At 43.0% G+C, this 23,334-nt stretch overlaps 5 protein-coding genes across 6 annotated transcripts; 2 read left to right on the top strand and 3 right to left on the bottom strand.

Annotated features, from left to right (window-relative positions):
- The first annotated feature begins 104 nt into the window (after window positions 1–104).
- LOC117586644 (beta-catenin-like protein 1) lies at window positions 105–23,195 on the top strand. Of its 2 annotated transcripts, XM_034276874.1 has the most exons (5): window positions 105–130; window positions 21,209–21,239; window positions 21,302–22,738; window positions 22,805–23,000; window positions 23,063–23,195. In XM_034276874.1, exons 1-5 carry the CDS (start codon window positions 108–110, stop codon window positions 23,146–23,148), a joined length of 1,773 nt encoding a protein of 590 aa, XP_034132765.1. In that variant the 5' UTR covers window positions 105–107; the 3' UTR covers window positions 23,149–23,195. The 2 variants fall into 2 exon arrangements, with proteins under 2 accessions (XP_034132765.1, XP_034132764.1); XM_034276873.1 differs by lacking the exon at window positions 105–130 and having other exon boundaries at window positions 21,106–21,239.
- Window positions 6,101–7,576, bottom strand: LOC117586646 (FAM172 family protein homolog CG10038). The gene is made up of 6 exons (XM_034276880.1): window positions 7,522–7,576; window positions 7,359–7,447; window positions 7,189–7,304; window positions 6,943–7,130; window positions 6,520–6,778; window positions 6,101–6,455 (listed from the first exon to the last, which is right to left on the bottom strand). The coding sequence occupies exons 2-6, from the start codon at window positions 7,435–7,437 to the stop codon at window positions 6,159–6,161; spliced, it is 939 nt and encodes a 312-aa protein (XP_034132771.1). The 5' UTR covers window positions 7,438–7,447; window positions 7,522–7,576; the 3' UTR covers window positions 6,101–6,158.
- Window positions 8,110–9,066, bottom strand: LOC117586647 (trypsin-1). The gene is made up of 2 exons (XM_034276881.1): window positions 8,401–9,066; window positions 8,110–8,338 (listed from the first exon to the last, which is right to left on the bottom strand). The coding sequence occupies exons 1-2, from the start codon at window positions 9,055–9,057 to the stop codon at window positions 8,174–8,176; spliced, it is 822 nt and encodes a 273-aa protein (XP_034132772.1). The 5' UTR covers window positions 9,058–9,066; the 3' UTR covers window positions 8,110–8,173.
- On the bottom strand, window positions 9,157–13,190 carry LOC117586643. Its single transcript, XM_034276872.1, has 6 exons — window positions 13,131–13,190; window positions 11,844–13,067; window positions 11,130–11,786; window positions 10,941–11,073; window positions 9,527–10,878; window positions 9,157–9,472 (listed from the first exon to the last, which is right to left on the bottom strand). Exons 2-6 carry the CDS (start codon window positions 13,054–13,056, stop codon window positions 9,306–9,308), a joined length of 3,522 nt encoding a protein of 1,173 aa, XP_034132763.1. The 5' UTR covers window positions 13,057–13,067; window positions 13,131–13,190; the 3' UTR covers window positions 9,157–9,305.
- Window positions 16,904–20,808, top strand: LOC117586648. Its single transcript, XM_034276882.1, has 3 exons — window positions 16,904–17,177; window positions 17,263–17,416; window positions 20,106–20,808. The coding sequence occupies exons 1-3, from the start codon at window positions 17,032–17,034 to the stop codon at window positions 20,466–20,468; spliced, it is 663 nt and encodes a 220-aa protein (XP_034132773.1). The 5' UTR covers window positions 16,904–17,031; the 3' UTR covers window positions 20,469–20,808.
- Window positions 23,196–23,334: the final 139 nt, after the last annotated feature.

The raw sequence follows: 23,334 nt of genomic DNA, 5'->3' as shown, positions 1-23,334 counted from the left end.
AGAGCAAAATTTTGTTTCAACACATTTGAAAGGAAACTCTTGTTTGACACAGCCCTTGAAAATTTTATCAATTGCCTGCGAATTTATTTTAAGAGTGCGTGAAATTTATGATTGACAAATTGAATTTAAAAATTGAGCAATATTTTGGCTCATGGAAGGAACTGGAATAATGTTTTGGTCGAACGATTCAGTGAATAAAACGGAAGTCTTTCGAGAATAGTATAAGATTGCAATACTTTACAGAGCTCCCGCTTTTTCTCTCTTTAGTAAGTTTCTTTTAGCCTTAAGTTTAGTATAGCAATAAAAATGATTAATGACCATTCAATCGTTCTGCCTCATCATATCCCACTCAAGTCCATGATTCGTTCTGGTATTTGGATGCTGACCAGCAGACAGGCCTTCAGGATATAAGCATAATTCCCCCAACAAACGGAAGTCCCACTATGTAGTCTTGTTTGGTATTGTTTCAGAATGGACAAACACTAAACACTCCATAAAGAAAACCATTAAATGTGGCCCCCATTAATGCTCGGGGAATATCCCAAAAACCGAAATCAAAACAAAAACATTCAAGTATTTTTTTCTTTATCATTTTTTTATGGCCGCCTTGAGTATGTGGGCGTGTGCCTGACATGGAGTAATCGTATAAATCTTAATGTTTATAAATCAGAGTACTCGATTCGGTGCCCCAGGGACTGCCATGAGATGGGGTTTGGAATTCGGAGGCTACGCATACAAGAGGAGAGAATAATGAAATATGTACCGAAAATTAAAAAAAAATATATCGAGGAAAAATAAGAGGGCAGATAGAAAATAGTAGATTGAAAGAGCAATCATTGTGATCTTAAATGCAATGGAAAATTCTAAAATAAACCTTAAAGAACGTCTGTCCCTGGCAACCAATGACCTTGAAATCCCATACAATATTTTTTCCTTTTTTCCTCTAAGATAACCACCACAAAGGAAATCAAATGTTCATTGTTATAAAAATTTTTTGTCATATTTTGTTGTTGTTGTAATATGCAAATAATTTGCTGGCCAAATGGCAACCAACTGTGACCCAACAGATGACAATGCCAACGCCCTCTAACCGAACCGAACCAACAAGGAATACGAATCAGATAGATTCTGTACTTCCTGCCAAGAAGTCAAGTCGAGAACAATGCGACCCGAGGCCTACTTGCACTTGCAAGGAAGCTCCGACTCAACCCCCCCAGATCCTGCTCTGCTCCTGCTCTGTGTCTGAGTCTGGTCACATTTGTATATGACACACAGTTGACAGCTGTGGTCGCTACTTGGATGTCAGGGGGTGGTGGCTCTGTGTCCATCTCCATATCCCCGTCCCACTTTAGTGCTCAAACTTTGACTCCGTTGATGCGTGGCCATTGTGCGCGTTTGACGTTTGGTTTATTAATCAGTTTGGCCTGCGGCCATGGACCCACGACCAACGTCACAATTTTCAACAAATGAATAATTTTTGTGAATAAAAAAGCAAAAGCCAAAAAGGCAACCCACACAGCAAATGTGACACACAAGGGACTGACTTTGTTTATTTATAGATATTTTTGAATACCCTCAAAGAATGCATTGTGATAAAGCTTGCAGTGGAAAAGTCACCTTAAATGAAAAATCCGAAATGTCTCATTTTATGGGATATAAGGTTTAATGTAGAACGGAATTGGCCATGTTTTTTAAAGAATTAATAAATTATTTTAATTAATTAATGAAATATTATCTTTGAATGCTTTTAGAATTATTTTTCCCCATCGATGTGTTCACCATTCCCATAAGAGTATTTTAAACTTCGGTTCGCCCTCCCATTTTGCATTTATGTTTTTTTGTCCCAGCGCGAGTCCCGCATTTTAATTTGAACGGAGAGAAGAAAAAGTCAAACAAATGTCACCCGCGTGTTAATCAAGTGTAAATAAATGGCGCAAAGATTAGAGAGCGCCGCCAAGGCAGAAATGTTCTGGAAACCCCTGCACAAAACAAATAAAAAGTACAAAAAAAAATAAAAGTAGGAATTCCCCAAAAAAATGGAGGGTGTGACGCACAGACAATGGCGCGACAAAAAAAAAATAACTGTTGAAAAAACATTTAATGGTTTTTTAAATGTTTTTTAAATGTGCGTGAAAAATCTGTCAGTCGATGGCAAAACAACGTGAAAATGCTTTAAGTTTTCTTGTCAGTTCACCGCCTCAGAGGACGGCCCATGCAAATTAGCCAACAAAGTTGTTATCATCGAAGACCGTAGTGGAAATCCCGAAGCCATTGGGCAGAGCCCAAACAACGCCTACACCAAAGTAAATCCTTAGACCCTGGAACCCAGACAAGTCCAACACCCTTGGTCCTTGTCCTCAGGAGTGATGCTGGGTTCTGGGTCCGTACTGAAGTGGTGTTGATGATACTATTATCTTAAATCGCGAAGGGAACAAACGGCGCTGAGATCCAGGCAAAGCTGTCACCGGACGCGACCACTTCAATTGTCCTTTTCGGCAAAAGTATTTACAATTCATAGATAGAGGCGAAAAAATCGTTTTATTGGCTTTAAGGTCCTTTTTGTCGCCTCAGCGACATGAATAAAGGAGCCCCCAACAACAAGGACATAAACCGCAAATAACTTGAACACACCGCAATGGCCAGAGGGTTCCCTTTGTTATTGCATTTCCCTGTGATTTGTGGTCTTTTGGGGCGGCGGAAGAGTTTGGATTTTACAATTTTTTGTTTTCGCTGCCTCCTTGGCACAGTGGGCTAAACATGATGGAAGTTTTGAGGGATTCTGGAGTTAATATATTTTAAAAATTTTAATGCATAACAAGGACGGTTTTGGAAATCAAGCGAGGCCCAAATTAGGCACAAAGCAATTTCCATAAATTCCATTAAACTGACATCAATTTTAAACCCCTTTTGTCACACTGTTCCCTATCAAAGTGAAAGGGGTGCAAATGCTGCAATTTGTAACATTATTTGTTTTTCTTTTCGGTTAACACCCCAACTCTGAGAGCAGAGACCACCCGCAAAGGAGAATTGCTTCAAGACACAATGCTATCTAATCTTGTTTCGTATTATTTTTGCGTTAAACCTGCATTTCAGCACTTTACCCTCCATGGCAGTACTAAGAATTTCCCGCCAGCTATTGTTCGGGAATGGTCTTTGGTAACGAGAGAAAACTTTAAGCCTCTTTGGAGACGACCTCACCCTCGTAAGGATAATTTTAATGATATTTACAGGAAGTGGCAGAAGAGCATCAATCATTTGTCAGCCATAAAAATTCGTCACACACGAGTATTAAATTATAAAACAGCAAAAAATCAGAAATATCTCTCTCTTGTACAAAAAATAAAGGCAAAACCCTTAATGGTTGCGTGCAATGAAATGACCTTGTAACTTATGAGACCATCGGAGGGACCCTGGGTACAGGAGTTGGGCGCCAAAAAGAATTCGGAAGAGAGAAGGGGAAAAGTCAACCCAAGGCAAGGTTCAACGATGAACGGTCATTCCATTGAAGCACCAAATGGGATTGGGATTGAACGTACACTCCTGCACTTGTCCACCGTCCTCGATGTGTGCCTGGGTCCTTCACTTCACTGTGTGCCCACTCATATGTGAACATTTATTGGAAAACATTATTATTTATGACTTTTTGAATGACATCGCTTGAACTTTTCAAGCAATAAAGTAACGCACAATAATATTTCCCTCCAAGCGGAAATTGTTAAGCAAAAAATGCCTGCCAAAAAATTAAAGCGATTTTCGAGTTTTGATTTATGAAGATATTCATTAGTCCAGCCTGATCGGTATAGTGTACACATGATTTATGGAAAATGGAAAACTGTAGTAACGATTCAGTTTTAATTTTGAACAGATTTTTTGTTGAATTCCTTCGAGAAATGCGTTGCAATGTTTGTGGATATCTAAACGCAAGTTTATTTTAAATGTACAAAACTTAAACATTGAAGTTATAGTCGATTCTTTCCTTTTCTTAGCTTAATCCAAAGATACAAATGACCAAATAAATTTCCATGAAATCTGAAATGAAAATCTTGTGGAACATTAACCCAAACAATCAATGCTTAACCCCCATCCACACAAACAGTTAAAGGGTTTTTGTGGGATCAGAGTTAGAACCAGAGAGAGGGATGCGCTTCGTTTAAGATTTGATCAAACAAGCATAAGGAAAAGGATTATTTTAAGTAATTGCTAGACATTGTTTAGTGGAAGGCCAAGGAAGCAAACATGTAAGGGATATTTTCTGTGTGAATTGGGTTCGAATTTAATGTGAAATATCACAAAAGCTAAGGAACCATTTGTTTTTTATTTACTTAACCAATACGAGTACATGGTAGTCAGCTTATTTACTGCTCTTTATAGAATATACATATATGTACATATCCAACTGTTTATATATCCATTTTATATATGTTAGATGCGGGCTCCAGGCGCATGACCCATTCCTGAACTCGTGCAAAGCTTTTAGCAGGCGAAGGCGACACGAACTCTGGGCTCTCTCTCTTTCAGTTTCTCTAAGCTATATGTAGTATAATGCCATCCTTGTCGTCTATCAATGTGTGTATCTGTGTGTGGATGGCGTATCTGTGTGTGTATAGGGTGCAGTGGAGTCAAAGTGTAGATAGCAAGCTGCCATAGGACGACGACGACAACGATGTTGAATACATATAAAAATGTCTAAGGTGGAGCAGAAGCCATGACTGCGGCCATGACAGCGATAATGTATACGAGTAGGGGGGCTTTGCTGAGTTGGTTTTTGGGTGGAAAGGGGACCTGGCGAAGTTGTAGGGTTGCCAGGCTGGTGCGCTGGTTTTAGCCACCTCCCAAGCCCCACCACAATCCATTCAGCCAACCGTTTCGCTGTCTCTTCTCCGTTGCTTTTGGTCTGCCTTCTGGGGTCTGGGGGCCCCCAGTTCACTTTGTGGGTATTAAGTTCGTTTTAATGCTAAAGACAAACGGCTCGCCCTCACTCTCCACCGCTTTGGTTGCACTTTTTGTGAGCCTGCCAAAAGAAAGAAGTCTCTACCTCTGCGTAAAGGTGAATGTGCAGAAAGACAGAGTCTTTAAAGTTGCACAAAGGGGATTAAGATGGTTTGTGCATAATTAATCAGTTGAGTACCTGACAATTTGTATGTCCTAATGGAGTGGGGTATTTGATTTCATATAAAGCAGGAAAAAGACAATTTTTCTTAACGTTTTACATTTGTGATCTTTTTTTATGATTTTAAGTACTTTCTTCTGTAACGGATTCGGATACGCTTCCTGCTGAGAATTCGAATTCGGGTGTCAGTAAGATGGGTTGGTGTGTGACTTTCTGACTGGTTCTCCGTTTTAGAACTTTAATACGGATCCTCCACAGTGTGTATTCCGACTACTAATTTGTCAGCTTATACGTTTTTTCGTCTTCTGAAAATTATTCCCTTATTCTAATTTAATATTCCTATATACTTACTATGTGGAATAAAAAGAGCATATCACAGTTTTAAGACCCACTCCACTCAGTTCTCACACAGTTCCAAAAATACATTCAAGACAAACACTTTATCTTGTAGCATTCATCAACAGAACTCAATGCTTATCTATCAATATTTTGTTTACCCAACTTGCCAAGCCAAATCAAACCCTGTCAAGTCATTTTTTATGACGCACTTTAGTTAAACGATGTGTCCGAGACCAGGGGTAACTATAGCCCATGGAAGATGGGCTCCCGGGGGCTAGGGCAACCCCGTCACTATGTATGATGCAACTGCCCAAGCTGAGACAGCCCTTCCTTATCCGTCTGTCCTTTGGGGAATTTGCTTTGGTTCGATGGCTTTTTTGTGGTCGCTGTGGATGAGCCATGCGGGAGACTTTTGTTTTATCGAGAGCAATACATCAGAGGCCATCAATATGATTAACTCACACGGAATGTGCCAAAGTGCCGAAAATCAAATTAAATTGCCCTGATATACAGTGTTAGTGACACATTGAAGCGGATGGACAGTGGACAGTGTGCGTTTGCTTGATTTATGCATTACAAATCGATAGTTGTGTTTGTCCTTAGAGAAAAGGGATAAGTGTCCGGCGGTAAAATATAATTTATATTCACTTCTTCAAGATATACTTCTATGTATTTTCGTATATAGGAAATATAAAAATGCTTCGTGTTATTATGGGGACGTCTTCTTGTCATTTGTACGTTGTGCATACTTTTCCTCAAAGAATTTATAGACCGAATCAATGGCCGAGTAGGAGGTCCATTCATGCTTTGTATGACCGGCCGAAACGCGTCGTATATTATCGCCTAATGAGGACACTGGCGTGTCCAACGGAGATTTGCTTGTGACCCAATCACAGGTCACATCTTGTAGGTAATTCTTGCAGTTGGACTGAGGTCTGCCAATAACCGCATCGGTGAGAGCGATGGCAAAGACCTTCTCTTTAAAGAAGTCCAAAAAGTTATTCACCTGAACAGAATAAATATATTTAAATTAAAATGCATTGAAGGTAGTTTCATCTATAGAATATTACCAAATCGATTGTCACATAGCCTCCATAGCTGTGTGCCACTATGGCCACACTCTCTGGATCCGAGGGCAACACAATATTTTTCCACACGTACGTGGCATGCTCTGTGGAGGTCTCCACTCCCTTAATCGGATGCTCTTTGCCATTGTAGAACCGTTTGCAATCATTTGTATTGGTGATAAGGATATCATAGCCCAGTTTCTGTGCCTTTCGTATGTAGGGCATCTGAGATCCATGATCCAAAGAATTGTTGATGATAAGGCTGTGAAAATGTGCATAAGTGGAAGTTATACCTAAGTTATACTATATTTATTTTATGGTTTTGTATGGCTGCTCTCCCTAAGGGCTTAATTTACTTATCGGCATCCAATATGGAGCTTTGGTATTTTCCCCCATAACATTTAATCAATGCACTGAACTACATACCTTCTGGCCCATTGGCCTGCTCGGACTTCTCCGCTGCCATGAATGAGCACGAGTAATTTCTTAGACTGCGCCAACTTCGCTGGTTGGGAGTACACGAAGGACGAGCGATCTGGAGGCTTGCCAAAGGGTATGTAGGTGCGACTTAGGCCACTCTTCTCCAGCAGCGCATAGATAATGTTTGGTATTTGCTAGGGTTATCATGCAATTGTAATTAACATGCATTGAATTATCTATTGGGACGCGTACCTCTGCGAGATTCTGATAATGCTTCTCGTTGTCGTCGGCATCATCATTAATGTCGTAGATGTACGGCTCCTTGCCCGGTTTCCCAGTGGCAGGATCAATCTGACGTAGTACACCACCTACGCAGAAACGATTGTAGTTAATGGGTATCTTCAATTTGCTATTCCACTCACCTTCATCGAATGCATAGCCAAATTCCTTCAGCTTGGCAATCGCCTCATCACAATTTGTTGGCGGTGCCGGGTCCGTCATGGCGCTGTATCTGAGAGGGCGAAAATAATGGTAAATTCTAGTCCACACACTGTCCATGTCTGTTTAACAGTCGCAGTTACTCACAGACTAACAATTATTATGTCCCAATATTTAATTTATATCCAATTGTTGTTTGTTTGTTTCGCTACAGCGAAATTGGATGTGTTTTTTTTTCAGAGCTTTAACCGCGGTCCTATCGATAAAATATACCGCAAGTCCCTCAACAATATACCGAGATATAATTTCTTGTTTTGCCGAATCCAGGAATACATTTTCATCGATTTTAGTATACCATTTAATTTTACTAGCTAGTTGGCACTCTCTGCACAAAAAATATAATTTTATCTAATTGATGAACCAATCCTCCACAAAACTGGCTAGTTTTTATGATATCCTCTTATTTTATTGTTTACAAAACAATTTTCAATTTATTAAACGCAGAACGTAACGTTACTTAACGAAGCGTAAGTGTTACGTACGTACGTAATTGATTACTTAGTTCGCCTACTTGTTGCTTGTCAACCGTTCTTTTGTATACCCTATTTCCATTATTTTATGCTTTTAAACATTTAAAATGGCTTTAAGATAGGGTGATATGTTTTTAACCTCTTTAGCTACTTTCTATGTAGCATGTTTCTGCCGTTGCTGGTGTCGATATTTATATAAGACAAATTATTGTTGCATCGTAAGCCCTTGCAGCACTGTTTTTATTTGCGCGGCAAATCAAATTTCACTACTACTGCATAATCATTGCATTCATTTCATCTCTTATCCAATTCCCATACATGCTGATGCGGGTAAATGCATAAGGTTGTCCCTTCTGACAAGCTTTTCTGCCATAGGAAAGCAAGCCGTACAGGAATTGTTTGTTAACATCCACCAAGGGTCCACCAGAATCGCCCTGTAATGAGATACGAATACATTTTCCCTGCTATTTAACAATTTTTATGTTGTTTTACTCACATCACAGGCACCACGTGTAGCTCCCATGTGCATGGCACAGATCTCTGATTTAGTGAGAAAAACAAACTTGTGCTTCTGCAGGCAAACTTTGTCATTGATGGTCTCAAAGGGTACCAAATCCAGATCCTTTTTGTCGCCCCGTTTCATACGGCCCCAGCCTAAGAATGTGGCACTTATGCCGCCACCTCGTCTAATTACTTTGTAATTAATTTCACCAAATCGAACATTATCAAACTGGAATTTCGGCTTCACGCGCAGCAAGACAATGTCATGTCCGTGGAGCAGCTTGAATTTCGGATGTACCTTCATCCCGATAACTCCGAAGCGTGTCTCATTGTTGTTGTTTAACGTATTGGAGCCACCTACGACAAACAATTTTTTAGGATCGAGGGGCTTGGGATATTTAACGCAATGCGCAGCAGTCAACACGAATTGAACATCGATGATGGCTCCACCGCAGAGATGTTTGTAGTATCCTTTGGTGTTCTCCTGTATGGACACAATGTAGGGAAACCGAGACGGGACATTCTCCGTGTCCTCACCATTCAGAGCCGTAGAACTTTCTACCTTTGTGGTTAAACCTATATCATTGCTTATGTCCTCTGAATTTACACAAGAGAAAAAACATATCGCAATGAGAGTAAGCAAATAGGCCATGGCGGAGCGTTAGTCGCAAACAGAATGCCATGGTATTTCCTTGACATGCACGTTCTCTTAATGTATAATGGATTGAGCGGGGAACCATAGACCGTGTAATTGACACTTGTAGGTGTACGATTAAGTTTAACATTTATTTTGAATGCAAGTTAAGTTGTAACTTAATTGTAGTCTCACAGAGAGCGAGAGATAAAACAAAGAGGCTTCTCCTGGATCTCTTATTTATCAATCCTTTAAAAATACAAATCTTAAGCTGTTGAATTGGCCGCTTCCTTTTCTTTCTCATTGGCGACATAGTTGAGACGAGCCAAACGCTTCAAAGTCTCCAGCTCTTTGACAAAGGTGGCCACGGCCTCTTTTGTCACCGAGATGTCTGCGTTCTTAAGATCATTAAGGAAATCTTCGTTCTCTAGCTCTGAAAAGGGATGTTGTTATTGTTTGCTGTATTTAAACATTGCCATGCACTCACCATCCACTTCGGCTTCGATTTCGTTGAGTCGTTTCAGGACCAGGGATTGCTGCACTTTAACATGCTCCATTAAGCGAAACTGACACTCCTCGGGATCGATGGCGGCCTCGGGTTGTGGGACATGGGGGAAGCCAGGTTGCTCTGGCTTTGGACGCTTCGATGGTGTCGCTAAAGCATCACCCTGGTCCTCATCCCACCTCTTGGCCCACAGATACAGCTTGGGATGACAGCGATTGCGGGAAATGTTCATCTTCACCCGCAGCGAGTGCATCGCGCGCTTGGCATCCAGCAGATTGCCAGTGAGCGTGTGCGAGCGCTTGAGCAGCTCAGACTGCTTGCCCGTCATTGGATTCGTTGTGTGATACCCGGCCACTGGCAGCTTGCCATCGAACAGCCACTCCTGATCGTGTTTGTAGCGCATCGACTTGCGCACCCGCGGGGGATTGCGGCAGATGTAGCAGACATACTTGTCCGGCACCTGCGACTCATTAACAATGCCATTGCAGCCGCCATGCTGCCAGCTCAGGCAAAGCTCGCACTGGATCATCAGACCATCCTCCTCGCCGTACTCACAGATGCAATTGATGATCTCCTCCTGACGCATGCGGACAATCCGAATCAGTTGTCCATTCTCATTGATGTACTGCGGCGCCTTGCCAAGTGTCTCCGACAGCGGCGGAGCCACTGCCGCGTTGATGTCTGCCTGATCGTTGGATGAGGGTGTCGATACTGCAGTGTCCGCTGCGGCTGATGAGCTGCTGGGCGTTGTTCCCGCCAGCAATCGACGTTTCTTGGGGTCGGGGCGACCTTCCAGAGTAGGCGTGTTTAAAGATTGATGAGTCTCCTCGGAGTCTGGGTCAGCAGTGCTTGGATGGGCAGGGCGACGCCGTGAGCGCTGGCGATTGCTCTTGCGGGATCCAGACGAACGTCTTAAGGACGAAAAACGTGGTCGCTTGCTTAAACGGCCAAGTGGCGAGTCCGGCGGCCCCACTGGAGAGGTGACTGTTGCAGCACCATCTGCAGTAGCGAGAGTCTCTGGGGTTGCAGCGTTCTCTGTTGCTGGCAAGGGCGTGGTCGGTTTGTCTACAACGGGCGAGGCCTGCGATTTAGTGGGTGAAACACCCGTTGGAGTCCCTGGAGTTTTAGGTGATGGTGTCGCCACCGGTGTCGATCCTGGTGTCGTTCCCTGGGGCTTAAATGCTCGCTTTTGCTGCATATCCTGCTGATGCATCTTGGCAAAGAACTGCTGATTGGGTATTTGATTCTTGGGCACCGCCTCGCCCTGTTCAATGGAAGAGGCATGGGTCCGCTTAACAGCCAGTTCCTGCATCTTCGGACAGTGGCTGACATATCTGTGGAACGAGAACTTGGTTAAAATTTCTGCCTTGTGGTGAAATCATAAAATTAAACTCACTCGGCAAACTCCTTGTGGTAGTGACGGATGTGTATAAGCAGAACATCTTCCTTGCGATACGTTTTGCCGCATCCCTCGCCCGGGCAAACGAACAAATTATCCACGATGAAAACTTTCAGGCCGCCAATGAAAGCTAAACAATCAAAGTGTCGTTAAGGAGGGAATACTGATGGGTTATTCTATACGAACCATAACCATTCTCGACCAGAACTGTGCCCTGATCATCCACAGTGGCTTCTGGCATATCAGCGGTTGGATGGCCGTCATCTGCGTGCTGTGTCTCTGGCGACATCAGGTCTGCTGGTGGCATAAGTGTGCAAACGGGTGTAGCCCTAAACTGACCGTCCTCTGTACGGCCCGTTCCAGCAGCTGCTGACCCTGCCGCGGGTGTCGAGGGCACATCTGGCAATGATGTGTTGCTCTGGTCCATGCTGGTGTCCAACGCGGATACATTCAATGTCTTTGGCTTGTGTGGCGGCTGTGGACTGTAGTCCCCGGTGTACACATAAGCATTGATGTCCTTTGCGCGACGGCGATGAATGCTAAAGTCATACACATCCGGATTGTAGACACAATCCTGCGACTCGAGAAACACTTTTAGATCCGACTTTGAGCGGAATCGTTTGCCGCTGGGCGAGACCAGAATGACATCCCACTTTCCAAGCACATTCGAGCGTTGATACATGTGCTTGATCCAGCCGGGGGGCAGACGCCAGTCCTCCACAATCACCGTGGGCTTCTGATGTTCGCCTACAATTAGAAAACCTTCGGTGCCAATCGGCTGATCGTTCACCCAGTGGCACGTCCATTCCCCATCGTGAGGTATCTCCGGCAAGCCTAGAGCATCTGCAGATCAAAAGATCAAGATAGTTAAGGATCTCTTACTATTGGATTCACACTTACCCAAATCCAAGCTAGACATGTCGAGCAGTGGCCAATCCTTGCGCTGTGAAGTCTTGCTCTTCTTGCTGCTCGAGGAACCACTGCCATTGGCAGAGCCAGTGCTTGACCTCTTCACGGCCGTCGCTTTGGCTGCATCATTTTCCTGCCCCTCTTCAGTGTCAGCTGGCTTGGGCAGCTTGTTCATGTGAACGGCACGCACGTTCTTGGAGTAGCCATCGTCAAAGAGCACCTCGTAGGTGTCGTGGCCCAGCAGCTTCTTGATGGTGCCCGGAAACTTACGCGGTCCCGACCAGCGTGCCATGCATTTCTCTTCCAATTCGAACACGGGTAGAACTGGGTTTCTGACGCGTTGTCGGACGCGCTCCGATGTGATGGCCATCCACTCCTGATAAGAGCCGCTGGTCGAGGGCATCACCTTTATCTTATGGTTCCGCTCGAAGCGGATGAGCAGCGTTTGCTCCGCTTCATTGACCTCCACAATGCGAGCGTTCAGCCACGAGCCATCCACGCTTTTGGCCTCAACTCGTGCTCCAATTATCAAATTATGGGGCATGCTGTATTTCGGTTGGTTGCTTGTGGAAGACTGCGTAGAGTCTGTACTTGGTTCAGCAGCTGCTGCTGGTTCGCCTTCATTTGGCGGAGTTTTGGCAGAATCCTCTGCCGTCGATTTACTCTCTTTGACCGCGATCTTAGCTTCTCCGGCTCCCCCTTGGGCTACTTTGGCTACTTTAGCGACTTCCATCTCCTTATCCGCACTGACGTCTGCCTCGACAGCTGCCGTTGCATTACGCTCCGCCGACTCGGCCATGATTTGCGAAACAATTTGGTCCACTGTTGCCTTGATGACATCCTCGTTACCGGAACTACTGACAGTGCCTGGAGCGGCTGTACCATCCACATTGACCTGCTGCAGAGCACGATGATCGGCCTCAATTTCAGCGGCATCCATTTTCCCCCATGGAAAAACCGTGGGAAAGACGCGCGGCTTCAGCAAATATTTCCCATTGCGTATGGTATTGAAATCGACTCGTCGAAAATGGCGCGAACACACCAGAACGCTCTTCGTAATCTGCCTGTCCAGGCTGATGCGCGAGTTCTTGATCCAAATGGTCCGGATAATCGGGTCAAGCGGAAACGAGTGATATGTGACGCCGTGGTGCTCCAGGAGACGCGACGTCGACGGGCACTTGGCTACGCAGCAACGTCGTCCCATTTTGCTTTTACCTGATGTGCAAACGAAATGTTAACTAACTCTTACTTTCCACTTATGCTTTTATAAATGCTTACTTTGTTTAATATGAAATTTAAGTAATTTTTTTCGATAAAATGAAATATAGCGAAAAAAAAACCAGGCTTCAGTGTGACCGCGGAACTATCGATAAAATATACCGTCGGAGCCTCGAAAATATACCAAATTATACTTTTCAATTTTCAAAATATACTGTAAATATCCGTAATTCTTAAATAATTTTCCTCGACTTTGATCTTCTATTTAATATTACTAGACGGTGAGGACTCTGAGCGTTAAAACAGTTCTTTTACTCAAATCAAATTACTTATTTTTATTGGATTGATTGCAAAAGAAGGTTAAAACTAAAATAATAGTTGTGACACTTGCCACCCCTTTCGGTATTGCACCATATAGACTAGACTGAATCTTTATTTCGATATATACGCAAGGCAATCGACAGATGTGGCAGCGCTTGTCCATGTTGCCATACCGCTAAAAATGAATGCAATTTGCATTTAAATCGTAGAGTAATATGCAAATAAATTTCAATTGGGAGTGGACAGTAACCCTCCTTGTGGATGGACATCCGAGATTTATTGATGTTAACTGAGGATATTTGCAATTAAACCAAGCGAGCGTCATCATAAAGATGTCCAGCGCTTAAAATATCACGTGCCACCGCCCCAAGGCCAACGGAATCGCAAAACCTATTTGAAATGCAATTAATGTACTCCTATGGGCTGCTTACTGTAGACGTCTACACGTCCGCCTGTAGGCAGACACCTTCGCAAAAAGTTGACCAAAAACAAAAGACTCATACGAAATCGGCCATTCCAAAATGCTTCTGGAACAATGCGTTACACCATTTTATTTTTCCTTTTTGGCAGAGCATAAGGAGCTTTAGCATATTGCTGCAACATTGTAATTAAAATATGTGCCACGCTCATTTAGGAATTCAAGCAACAGCAGAAATTTGTGACGGCATGGCGCCGCCGGCGGCTGGCGTTGAATCCGTGATGCGGTCTGGTCAGGTGCCAAAACCAAAGTTCAAATTATATCAACAGCCTTGGCCTTCAAAAGTCGAGTACGTGAGTAAAATATTGCCAACTAATAAACACCAATTTTTTGGGGATTAAATTCCCATTCTAGAATATTTCTAGGCATGGGGATGGCTAATTTTAAACTTTATTCCCCAATAATCTTTGTTTTATTTCCTCTTTTGAACAAGGTCTCTGGGTCAGCAGGTTCACCCAAATCTTTGCTGTATTTCCTATACCCAAAATCACAATTTGCATTAATCCAATACCAAATAATGCTAAAATAAACAAGCAATATAAATATTTGAAACCATATCACGGCTCAAGCATAAAGCAAACTTTAATTACACAATTTTTTTTTAAATGGAATATTGCAGCTGACATAAATAATAAATTGTGTGAGCTGTTGTTGTTGCCAGGCCGGATAATTTAGTTTTTCAGGTTTGGTCAGCCCAAAACTGACATTGAGCACAAACATTTTGGGGGGAAATCCATACGAATAAACAAAATTGAAATTGGTTTTTGCATAAGTAACTAGCTATTACTGAGCAAAATGTTTGCATAAATGATCGACACTTGTCGAAATTGGGACAACTGCACCTGAACTCACTCTCTTTTTGTGCAAATAATTAAACAATATGTAACTTGTGCAAAAATATTTTCGAATATGAAAAACAACGAACAACCCAAGCAACCAAGCGACAGCTTCGGCACTTTCTCCTTTAATATTTACCCAACTCATCGACAAATTGGCCAGGCCCAGTCCCCAAAACAGCACAGCACATCACAGCACAGTCTCGTCTCCATCTACATTTTTGTCCCAGCCGCAGCCGCAGCCTCAGCTTCAGTGCCAGTCCCGTCCCCCGTCTGGGAACCCATTGCGTAAATGTGTCTGTTTGCGATGCGGTAATTTTTGAATAGGCTTTGCAGCAGCTCTTGATATATTGACAGTTGGACCCAGTTCCCAGTTCCTTATCACATAAATATGCCCACAGAAATAACCATTATATGTTGATGATGTTCCAAAGTGACCCGAGGAAATCATGTAATACACCAAAAGTTCACAGCAAAATTAAATAAATTATGTTTACCTCAAAACAAAAATATAAACTATTTGAAGACGTGTCTAAAATTTTAAATGGATTGCCTAATTTTTTACCATTTTCATTATTTGTTGTTTGTTGTTGTTTTTGTTTGAGCTGCAAGCAAATGCACGTAAAGCAATTTGAATTTGAAATTTAATATTTGGAATTTCTCAATGATAAACTACTGCCGGGAATTAATAAATGTAAAATAACGAAATTTGTACCTTGAAAATAGTGGGAAAATATTTGACAAGATTTTGAAATTGAAATTGAATGCAAAATGCGAATTATTTGAATCGGTTATTTATTTATTTTTGAGTTAAGAAATCATGTCTAAACCTAAAATGTTCCCACTTGAACCTTAAACGTTTCCTTGCAGCTCAAAAAACACTTCCACGAAACCCTTTGCCAAAAAAATATATAAGCCAACACTCATGAAAAGTAAAGTTCAGCCGAAATTCCTCAAAAAATCATGCACAAACATGGGCGGGGCTGCGACTTAGCGGAGCATAATCCGCATCAAGAGATGCCCCGGAGAAGTGTCAGGTAAGGTAATGAGCGGCACCTGCCTTCGTGTAACTTTTGCCGTTTTACCGATTGTCATAAAATAACATCTTACAAATCTTACAGCCACACAGCAACAGTAAGAGACAGAGACAAAGAGGGAGCAGGAGATGGAGATTGTTGCTGTTGGTGGAGCCGACATGCTCTGCCGCACGTGAGTTGAAGCTGCAAAGAAGTGGACGGACCCACTGATCGGGGCAATCATGTTGAAATGCGTGAATTGGGCTTGGGTTTGCTCTTCACTTTCCACTGGTGAAATTTTCGTACTCCACGCTTATGACCTTGATCGGGCTCCAAATCTGTGGCGGAGACTGAAGCGGCTTTCGGGAGAAAAGACGAGTAATGTAGATGGGTTTGGCATCATTTCTTATGCTTATGCAATGGCATGTGCCTGAAGGTATTATCTTCTGGCTGTTTATGAGTATGTATGTCAGTATTTGCATTATGTAATGGTTGGAAACACTTGTAATGGGTACGAACCACACCCTATAGATGTTCAGAAATAAGTAAAAGATTATCTTTGATTTCTAGAACTCCTTCAGAGAAGCCCATGCAAACTCCATTACGACTCTTATTCCAAATCAATTTCTGGTCAACAATTCAGGCTTCAGGATTATGCAACAAAGTCCACCGAAACGACAAAAGCAATGGTAAAATACACACATATTTCTGAAACAAAACAAATACGAAACACACACCAAACAATGCCTCGAAATGCATTCAATTATGCAAATTGTCTGAAGACAAACACACACCATACAAATACGTATTTGCTGTGCCAAAAAAAAAAAAAAAGAAGGCGACTCTGGCGTATTTGTGTGGCTAATTAGATGGGGAGTTAGGCCAATCCATACCCATTGGAGCTCATTCAAAGAGCTAAGTGGTGCAAAAACGATGCGATCCAGCTTCGACCACTTAACATTCAAGATTGCATGCAACGCAGAGCCCAGAGCCCAGAGGCAGACGCAGACGCAGCGGCCAACAAATTTTCCACACTCCCAAAACCAGACCCTCTCCATCTCCACATTGGGACTGGCAATGACTCTCTTCTGTCTCTCACTCTCTGTGGCTGTGTCCGAAACGAATCGAATGGAGTGTGTGGCTCTGGCTTTGGCCATATATAAATCGGTGTGCTGACAAAATGTTTGTGTCATTCCCAGTTGATCAGAGCTAGTCGAACGGTCGAACGGTCGCGTGTACCAGTTGAATATCCCAAAAATTGTGCGTGCGTGTGCGTGTCTTGATAAAGTGTTGAACAAGAAGCAGAGAAAATGAAAGCTTTCATTGTCGCCGGAGTGTGTTTGTTGAGTGTACTGGGTCTGGGCTCTGCTCAGTTCCAGAACGGTCGCCTGGAGCCCCCAAATCCCCAGCTGTGCGCCCAGCGCATCATCCACGAGAAGACGCCCGATGGCAAGGGGTGAGCGTCAGAGTTCTTGTCGCGGAAATTCTTATAGCTAAACGTTCCCCCACTTTCTGTTCCTATTTATTTTGTGATCTATTAGATACTTCTTCTCTTGGCGTGACCCTCAGTTGAAGGGCGTTGAGGAGGACTGGCTGACGGCCAGGAACTATTGCCGCAGACGCTGCATGGACTCCGTGTCGCTGGAGACGAGCCTGGAGAACGAATGGATCAAGCAGCGTGTTGTTGGCGAGAATGTAAGTACAGCCTACAGCATAGAGGGGGAAAAATAAGAAGGAATTATCTCAAAATATTTGTGCATTAATGCACTTAAGATGGAAAGCAATTTCTACTCAAATTTCCAGTCACGAAATTTTAATTTTTTATTGAACTTTTCATTGTCTTGCGAAAAGCTGGGTATTTGAGTCATTAGTAAACGGATATTCTCATCATTTACACACAATACAGATTCTATATATTAATTTGGTTAATCAATAATCAACTTTTCGATTTGTAAAGAATATTTAATGGGAATCAAATAGGGATCACAAAAGACTCAAGCAACAAACTCTGAACATTGCTCAAAATTATTTCAGCGCTAGAAAAAAAGTTTATATTTTACTTTAAATAATATTAATTTGGAAGGTACAAAATTTATGCAACAGAAAATCCCAGAAATATTAAAAGTATGGAGACAGTAAATAGATTTATTTTCAATTTCAATATGTCATAAATATTGCTATTGAAGCGCACTAAAAATTCCACTTAAACCATTCCCCAAATATATGGAAATATTTATAGTGTGTCACATAAAATTAACACCTTAAAAATGTGCTAAATATATTTCCCAATAATATATTCACATTTCTTCAAAATAAAAGTGCCACAAAAACATAAGCACAGATATTGTCCAAACAAATCCACTCGAAGTGGTCTCCAATTTCATTCCCAACACCACAGCAAGTCAATAAATCGTTTGTGTCCACCACAAAACCCAATTGTTATATAAACCGCCAGTTGATCAGACACAAGCCAGACAATGACAATTGGGCCCCACACTCACTGCACCTGTTTTATCAACTTGTTGTGGTTTGATTGATCCAACTTAAAATCGATATAATAGAAACATTTCTGCAACTCATTGACTATTTATAAGTCAGGCAACACAAATGCACATAAATATATCCACTTTTATGTTGCCCGTGGACCCCATTAATAAAACTAAACCATATCAATGTGGATTTTTACACCTTTAAAATGAAGTGGAAGTCGAAGAGATTTGCCAATAATTGATGGTGTCTTTTTTGTGTGTGTTTATTTTTTGTTTTTGCATGACATTATGTCACTTATCGTTTGAGTTTGACTTTTGTTTAGTCACATGTGAACTCTGGGCAGGGGACGTGGGGCTCGGCTCTCATTTCCGAGATCTCACAACCTGAGATTGACCTTAATTTTTCGGATGCAGAGATACGTGTACACAGACAAAAATTCATTGCTAAATCTGACATTAACTCCATTGCTGCTCGACAAAGTTCAATGTGAAATTACACATAAACAAAACCGACATAAAAATCATAAAAATACAACAATAACTTTCCCAGTTGTGTGTGGTGCCAATTTCGCACACGAATGGATGGAGTATGACTTATGCAACACCCCATCGAGACGGACAAGTGTCAAGTTTAGAGTTGTGGTCAGGCAGGCTCATCTCCCAGTCACATCTCTCATCTCTCATTTCGCATCTCGCATCCAATGGCTCTTCTCATGAGTTACGTGAGAAAGCGGCAAAATTGAAAACGAAAGTTCGGTTGTATACTTGTGTCTGGTGTCTGGTGGGAAAACCTTGCCGGAAAAGCAACTTAACAAATTAGCAAATTTTAAGCACGCAAACGGATTCATTGCACACCAAATTTAGTGACTAATCAAGTAGGAAGTGAAATTTTCAATTGAAGCGAAAAAGAAACAATAAGCCCAACGCCACAAAATACAAGCTGGGAAAACAGAACAGAAATTTTGGATTTCTAATTGCATTTTTGAGCACTTTTATGAATATTTTTAATTGATTTCCATGGAGATTTTAAAGATCTTTCCAAAGTTTCCCCGAAATCTGAACCCATTTAAATTGAGAAAGTTTCCACTTAGTTCTTAGCTGCTTTCCGACACCCACTTATATCAGATTTGGATCTAACTTTCGAATACTCTTTCCCATCCACTTTCCTAATGGCTTGTTGTTGTTGTGCCCTCCACCCATGTCGAGCGGTTAAGTTCACTTTTACTTTGCATTACAATCGAATGCAGCCGACAGGTGGCACAGCACAAAGCACAGTTCATTTGGTGCTTCCGCCATTGGGGCAAATGCAATCGATTGTCCGACTTGAACAATTACAATAGCGACCGACCCCTGCCCTGTCCCCTTGTCCCTAAATTTTTGTTCAAATTTACGCTCATTGGAGTTTTCCCAAAAGGGTAGACGGTAGACGGTAGACGGTAGACCGTACCATCTCTGGCTGGCTGACTGCCTGTCTGTCGGTCGCTTGTCTCTGGGGGTTTTTTTTTCCGTTGGTTACCTTTTTAACAAAACAATTTTTATGGCCCATCGGTGAAAGTGAGTGATGGGCGCAGACCTCAGTGGTTTTGTTCACTTGAAATGTTGACAGCCTCGGGTGCGGCTGGCAGCAGAAGGGCGCGGACATGGCACTGGATTGGGAATGGTAATGGGAATGGGTTCGCTTTCAGCGCTCAACAATAGTTGTTTGGGCGTGACAGGCCCAAAAACAGTTACCAACTAAAAATTTCTATTATAATATGTCGCTTTTTTCCCCTCTTTGATTCGATGCCAGCGCTGCATTTTCTTGCGTATGGTGGGGAGCAACTGATTTCTGGGTTAACACCTCACCAACAGATCAATGAACTTATTCTTGTTCCCTTATCCTTTGCCCTTTTCAGGTGAAATACATCTGGACCAGCGGTCGCTTGTGCGACTTCAAGGGCTGTGACCGTCCCGATCTGCAGCCCACGAACATCAACGGCTGGTTCTGGACCGCCACTCTGCAGAAATTGGCACCCAGCACCGAGCGTTCCCAGGGCGATTGGTCTCCCACCGGCGGCATTGGCCTGCCCCAGCCCGACAACCGTGAATTCAAGCAGAACGGTGCGCCCGAGAATTGTCTGGCTCTGCTGAACCAGTTCTACAACGACGGCGTCAACTGGCACGATGTGGCCTGCCACCACAAGAAGTCCTTTGTCTGCGAGGAGAACGATGCCCTGCTCAAGTACGTGCGCTACACAAACCCCAATCTGCGTATTTGAGATGAGTTGGGATGAGAAGTGGGCTAGATGGAGCAGCGACTCTCCGAATAAACCAAAAATGATATTCTTTATAATGGGAGCTAGCCTGGAACGATGATTTGTGATGCGGTGCTGCTCCTGATACCTTTTGTACTAGTTACTTTCCGATTGCGAGTGTCCTTCAAAGAGTTTTTCAGGCTAAACTGCATTTTTGTAACAATCCTTCAATTCTCTCTCACTCTCTCTCTCTATGTCACTCTATCTGTGCTTTTCTCTGTCTCATCAGCTAGATTAATTAATTTTGTATTAATTTATAGTTTTCTTAAATTATACTATAATAAAAACATTCGAAACGACTTGTGTTTTATATTTATATGTACATTATAATATTTTCCAAATTTATGCCTGCATAAAATAAATTACTTTAACCGCCAATTTTATTCGGCTTATCGCACAAAACTATCGATATGTTTGTGCAGCGTTTCGATATGGACACTACACTTCAATTGAAGAGCGTAAGCCCTGCTATAAGCACCTCTTGGTTATATCATGCATTGACAGCTCCTATCGAATTGGTGGAACTGGTTAACCAGCGACATAAAACAACAGGGAAAAGGTGTCGATATCATATTAATATCCGCCTGTCTAGTCTAGAAATATATTATCCAACAAACAATGCTATCGATATCTGCATGTACATATCAATGTATTTTTCACATCTCTATTAACTCCTTAAATGTGAAATTGTTTTTGAAATTTATGATGGATATCGGCGAACTGTTGGCCTTCAAGGTAGGTGTATACTTTCTTCTTCTGAATAAACATTCACAATCAAGAAAATATGTTCCTACCAGCCGGAGCAGACCCCAAAACGGCCGCACGAGGACGATGAAGACTACGAGCCAGAGACAACCGCTGGAAAACGGGGCGGTGGCGGCGGTGATGAGAAAAAAAAACGCATGCGGCGCATTGCCGAGGCCAAGGAGACGGCCAATTATGGCAAACAGGCCAGCAGCAGCAGCTCCACCACAGCCAGCAACGTCTTCGAACTGGACCCAGAATTGACAGAAGAAGAGCGGCTGAACATCATGCGTTATGTGGAGAACGAGGAGACTGATGGCGATGTTCTGGACGAGCAGGGCCTGAAAAAATTGATCTTGGTGTTCGAGAAGCGCAACCTGAAGAACCAGGAGATGCGCATCAAGTTCGCCGACAGTCCCGAAAAGTTCATGGACTCTGAACTTGAGCTCCACACAGTCATTCAGGAGCTGAAAGGCGTGGCCACTGTACCAGATCTCTATCCACTGCTTGTGGAGCTGCACGGACTGCACAGTTTGCTGGAGCTGCTTGCACATCAAAACACAGACATTGCCGTGGCCGTTGTCGATCTGCTGCAGGAGGTGACCGATGTCGATATTCTCGGCGAGAGTCAGGAGGGAGCCCAGTCCCTGATCGAGGCCCTGCGGAAGGAACAAATTTGCGCTCTGCTAGTCCAGAACCTGGAACGTCTCAACGAGCAGGTCAAGGAGGAGGCCGACGGTGTACACAACACATTGGCCATCGTGGAGAACCTCACAGAGATCGATGGCGAATTTGTGCGAGAGGCTGCCGAGCAGGGGCTGCTGGCCTGGCTGCTAAAACGCCTCAAGGGCAAGACTCCCTTTGATCCCAACAAATTGTATTGCAGCGAGATTCTGTCCATCCTGATACAAACCGAGAATGACAACCGCCTTCTGCTGGGCTCGATCGATGGCGTCGATGTGCTGCTGCAACAGCTGGCTGTTTACAAGCGCCACGATCCGGCCAGCAACGAGGAGCAGGAGTACATGCAGAATCTCTTCAATTGCCTTTGCTCCGCTCTGATGGCCAAGGAGAATCGCGATCGTTTCCTCAATGGCGAGGGACTGCAGCTGATGAATCTGATGCTGCGCGAGAAGAAAATGTCCCGCAACGGTTCGCTAAAGGTCCTCGATCATGCCATGGCCGGTCAGGATGGTCGCGACAACTGCAACAAGTTCGTGGAGATTCTCGGACTACGCACCATTTTCCCACTGTTCATGAAGACACCCAAACGGAACAAGTTGCGTTTACTGTCGGCCGATGAGCATGAGGAGCATGTCAGTTCCGTTATTGCCTCAATGTTACGCAACTGCAAGGGCACCCATCGCCAGCGAATGCTTTCCAAATTCAGCGAGAACGATCACGAGAAGGTAGACCGTTTACTGGAGCTGCATCTCAAGTATTTGGCCAAGGTGGAGGCCATCGATAAGGAGATTGATCAGCAGCCCAGGGTTGGTATACACTTCTTATCTTTAAACTCTTTTTATGATACAAAATTAAAAAATTTCTTGCCACAGGATCCCAGTATCGATGAGGACGAGGAGGCGGAGAATAACTACATAAAACGATTGACTGGCGGCCTCTTTACGCTCCAGCGAATCGATTATATACTGCTGGAGGTTAGCTCCACCTCGGAGACGGTCAAGCAGCGCGTGCTACAGATTCTAAACCTACGTGGAGCCTCCATGAAGACCATCAGAAGCATCATGAGAGGTAATTTATCTCGTAAGCTAATCAATCACTCTGATCATTCTGATGCTGATTATCAATTACAGAATATGCTGGCAATCTGGGCGATGGCGATACTGACTGGCGGCAACAGGAGCAAACCCACATACTATCTCTAGTCGATCGTTTCTAAGACAACGTAATAAACCACAAAACCTATTCTTGAAACATACAAAACAATTGCCTATCAAAACTTTTACTAGGGCCAATTCCAAAAAAAGTTTATAAAATGTTGTGTTGGACATTTCTGAGTGGTAAAATTTGAATTTTAAAGAAATTTAATCTTTAGGCTTGGCAAACACTCCATTCCCATTGTTTC

The sequence above is a fragment of the Drosophila guanche genome, unplaced genomic scaffold, assembly GCF_900245975.1.
Source record: "Drosophila guanche unplaced genomic scaffold, DGUA_6, whole genome shotgun sequence".
Classification (NCBI taxonomy): Eukaryota; Metazoa; Arthropoda; class Insecta; order Diptera; family Drosophilidae; genus Drosophila; species Drosophila guanche.
Note: the sequence above shows the minus strand (reverse complement) of the source record. Positions and strands in the feature narration are given on the sequence as shown.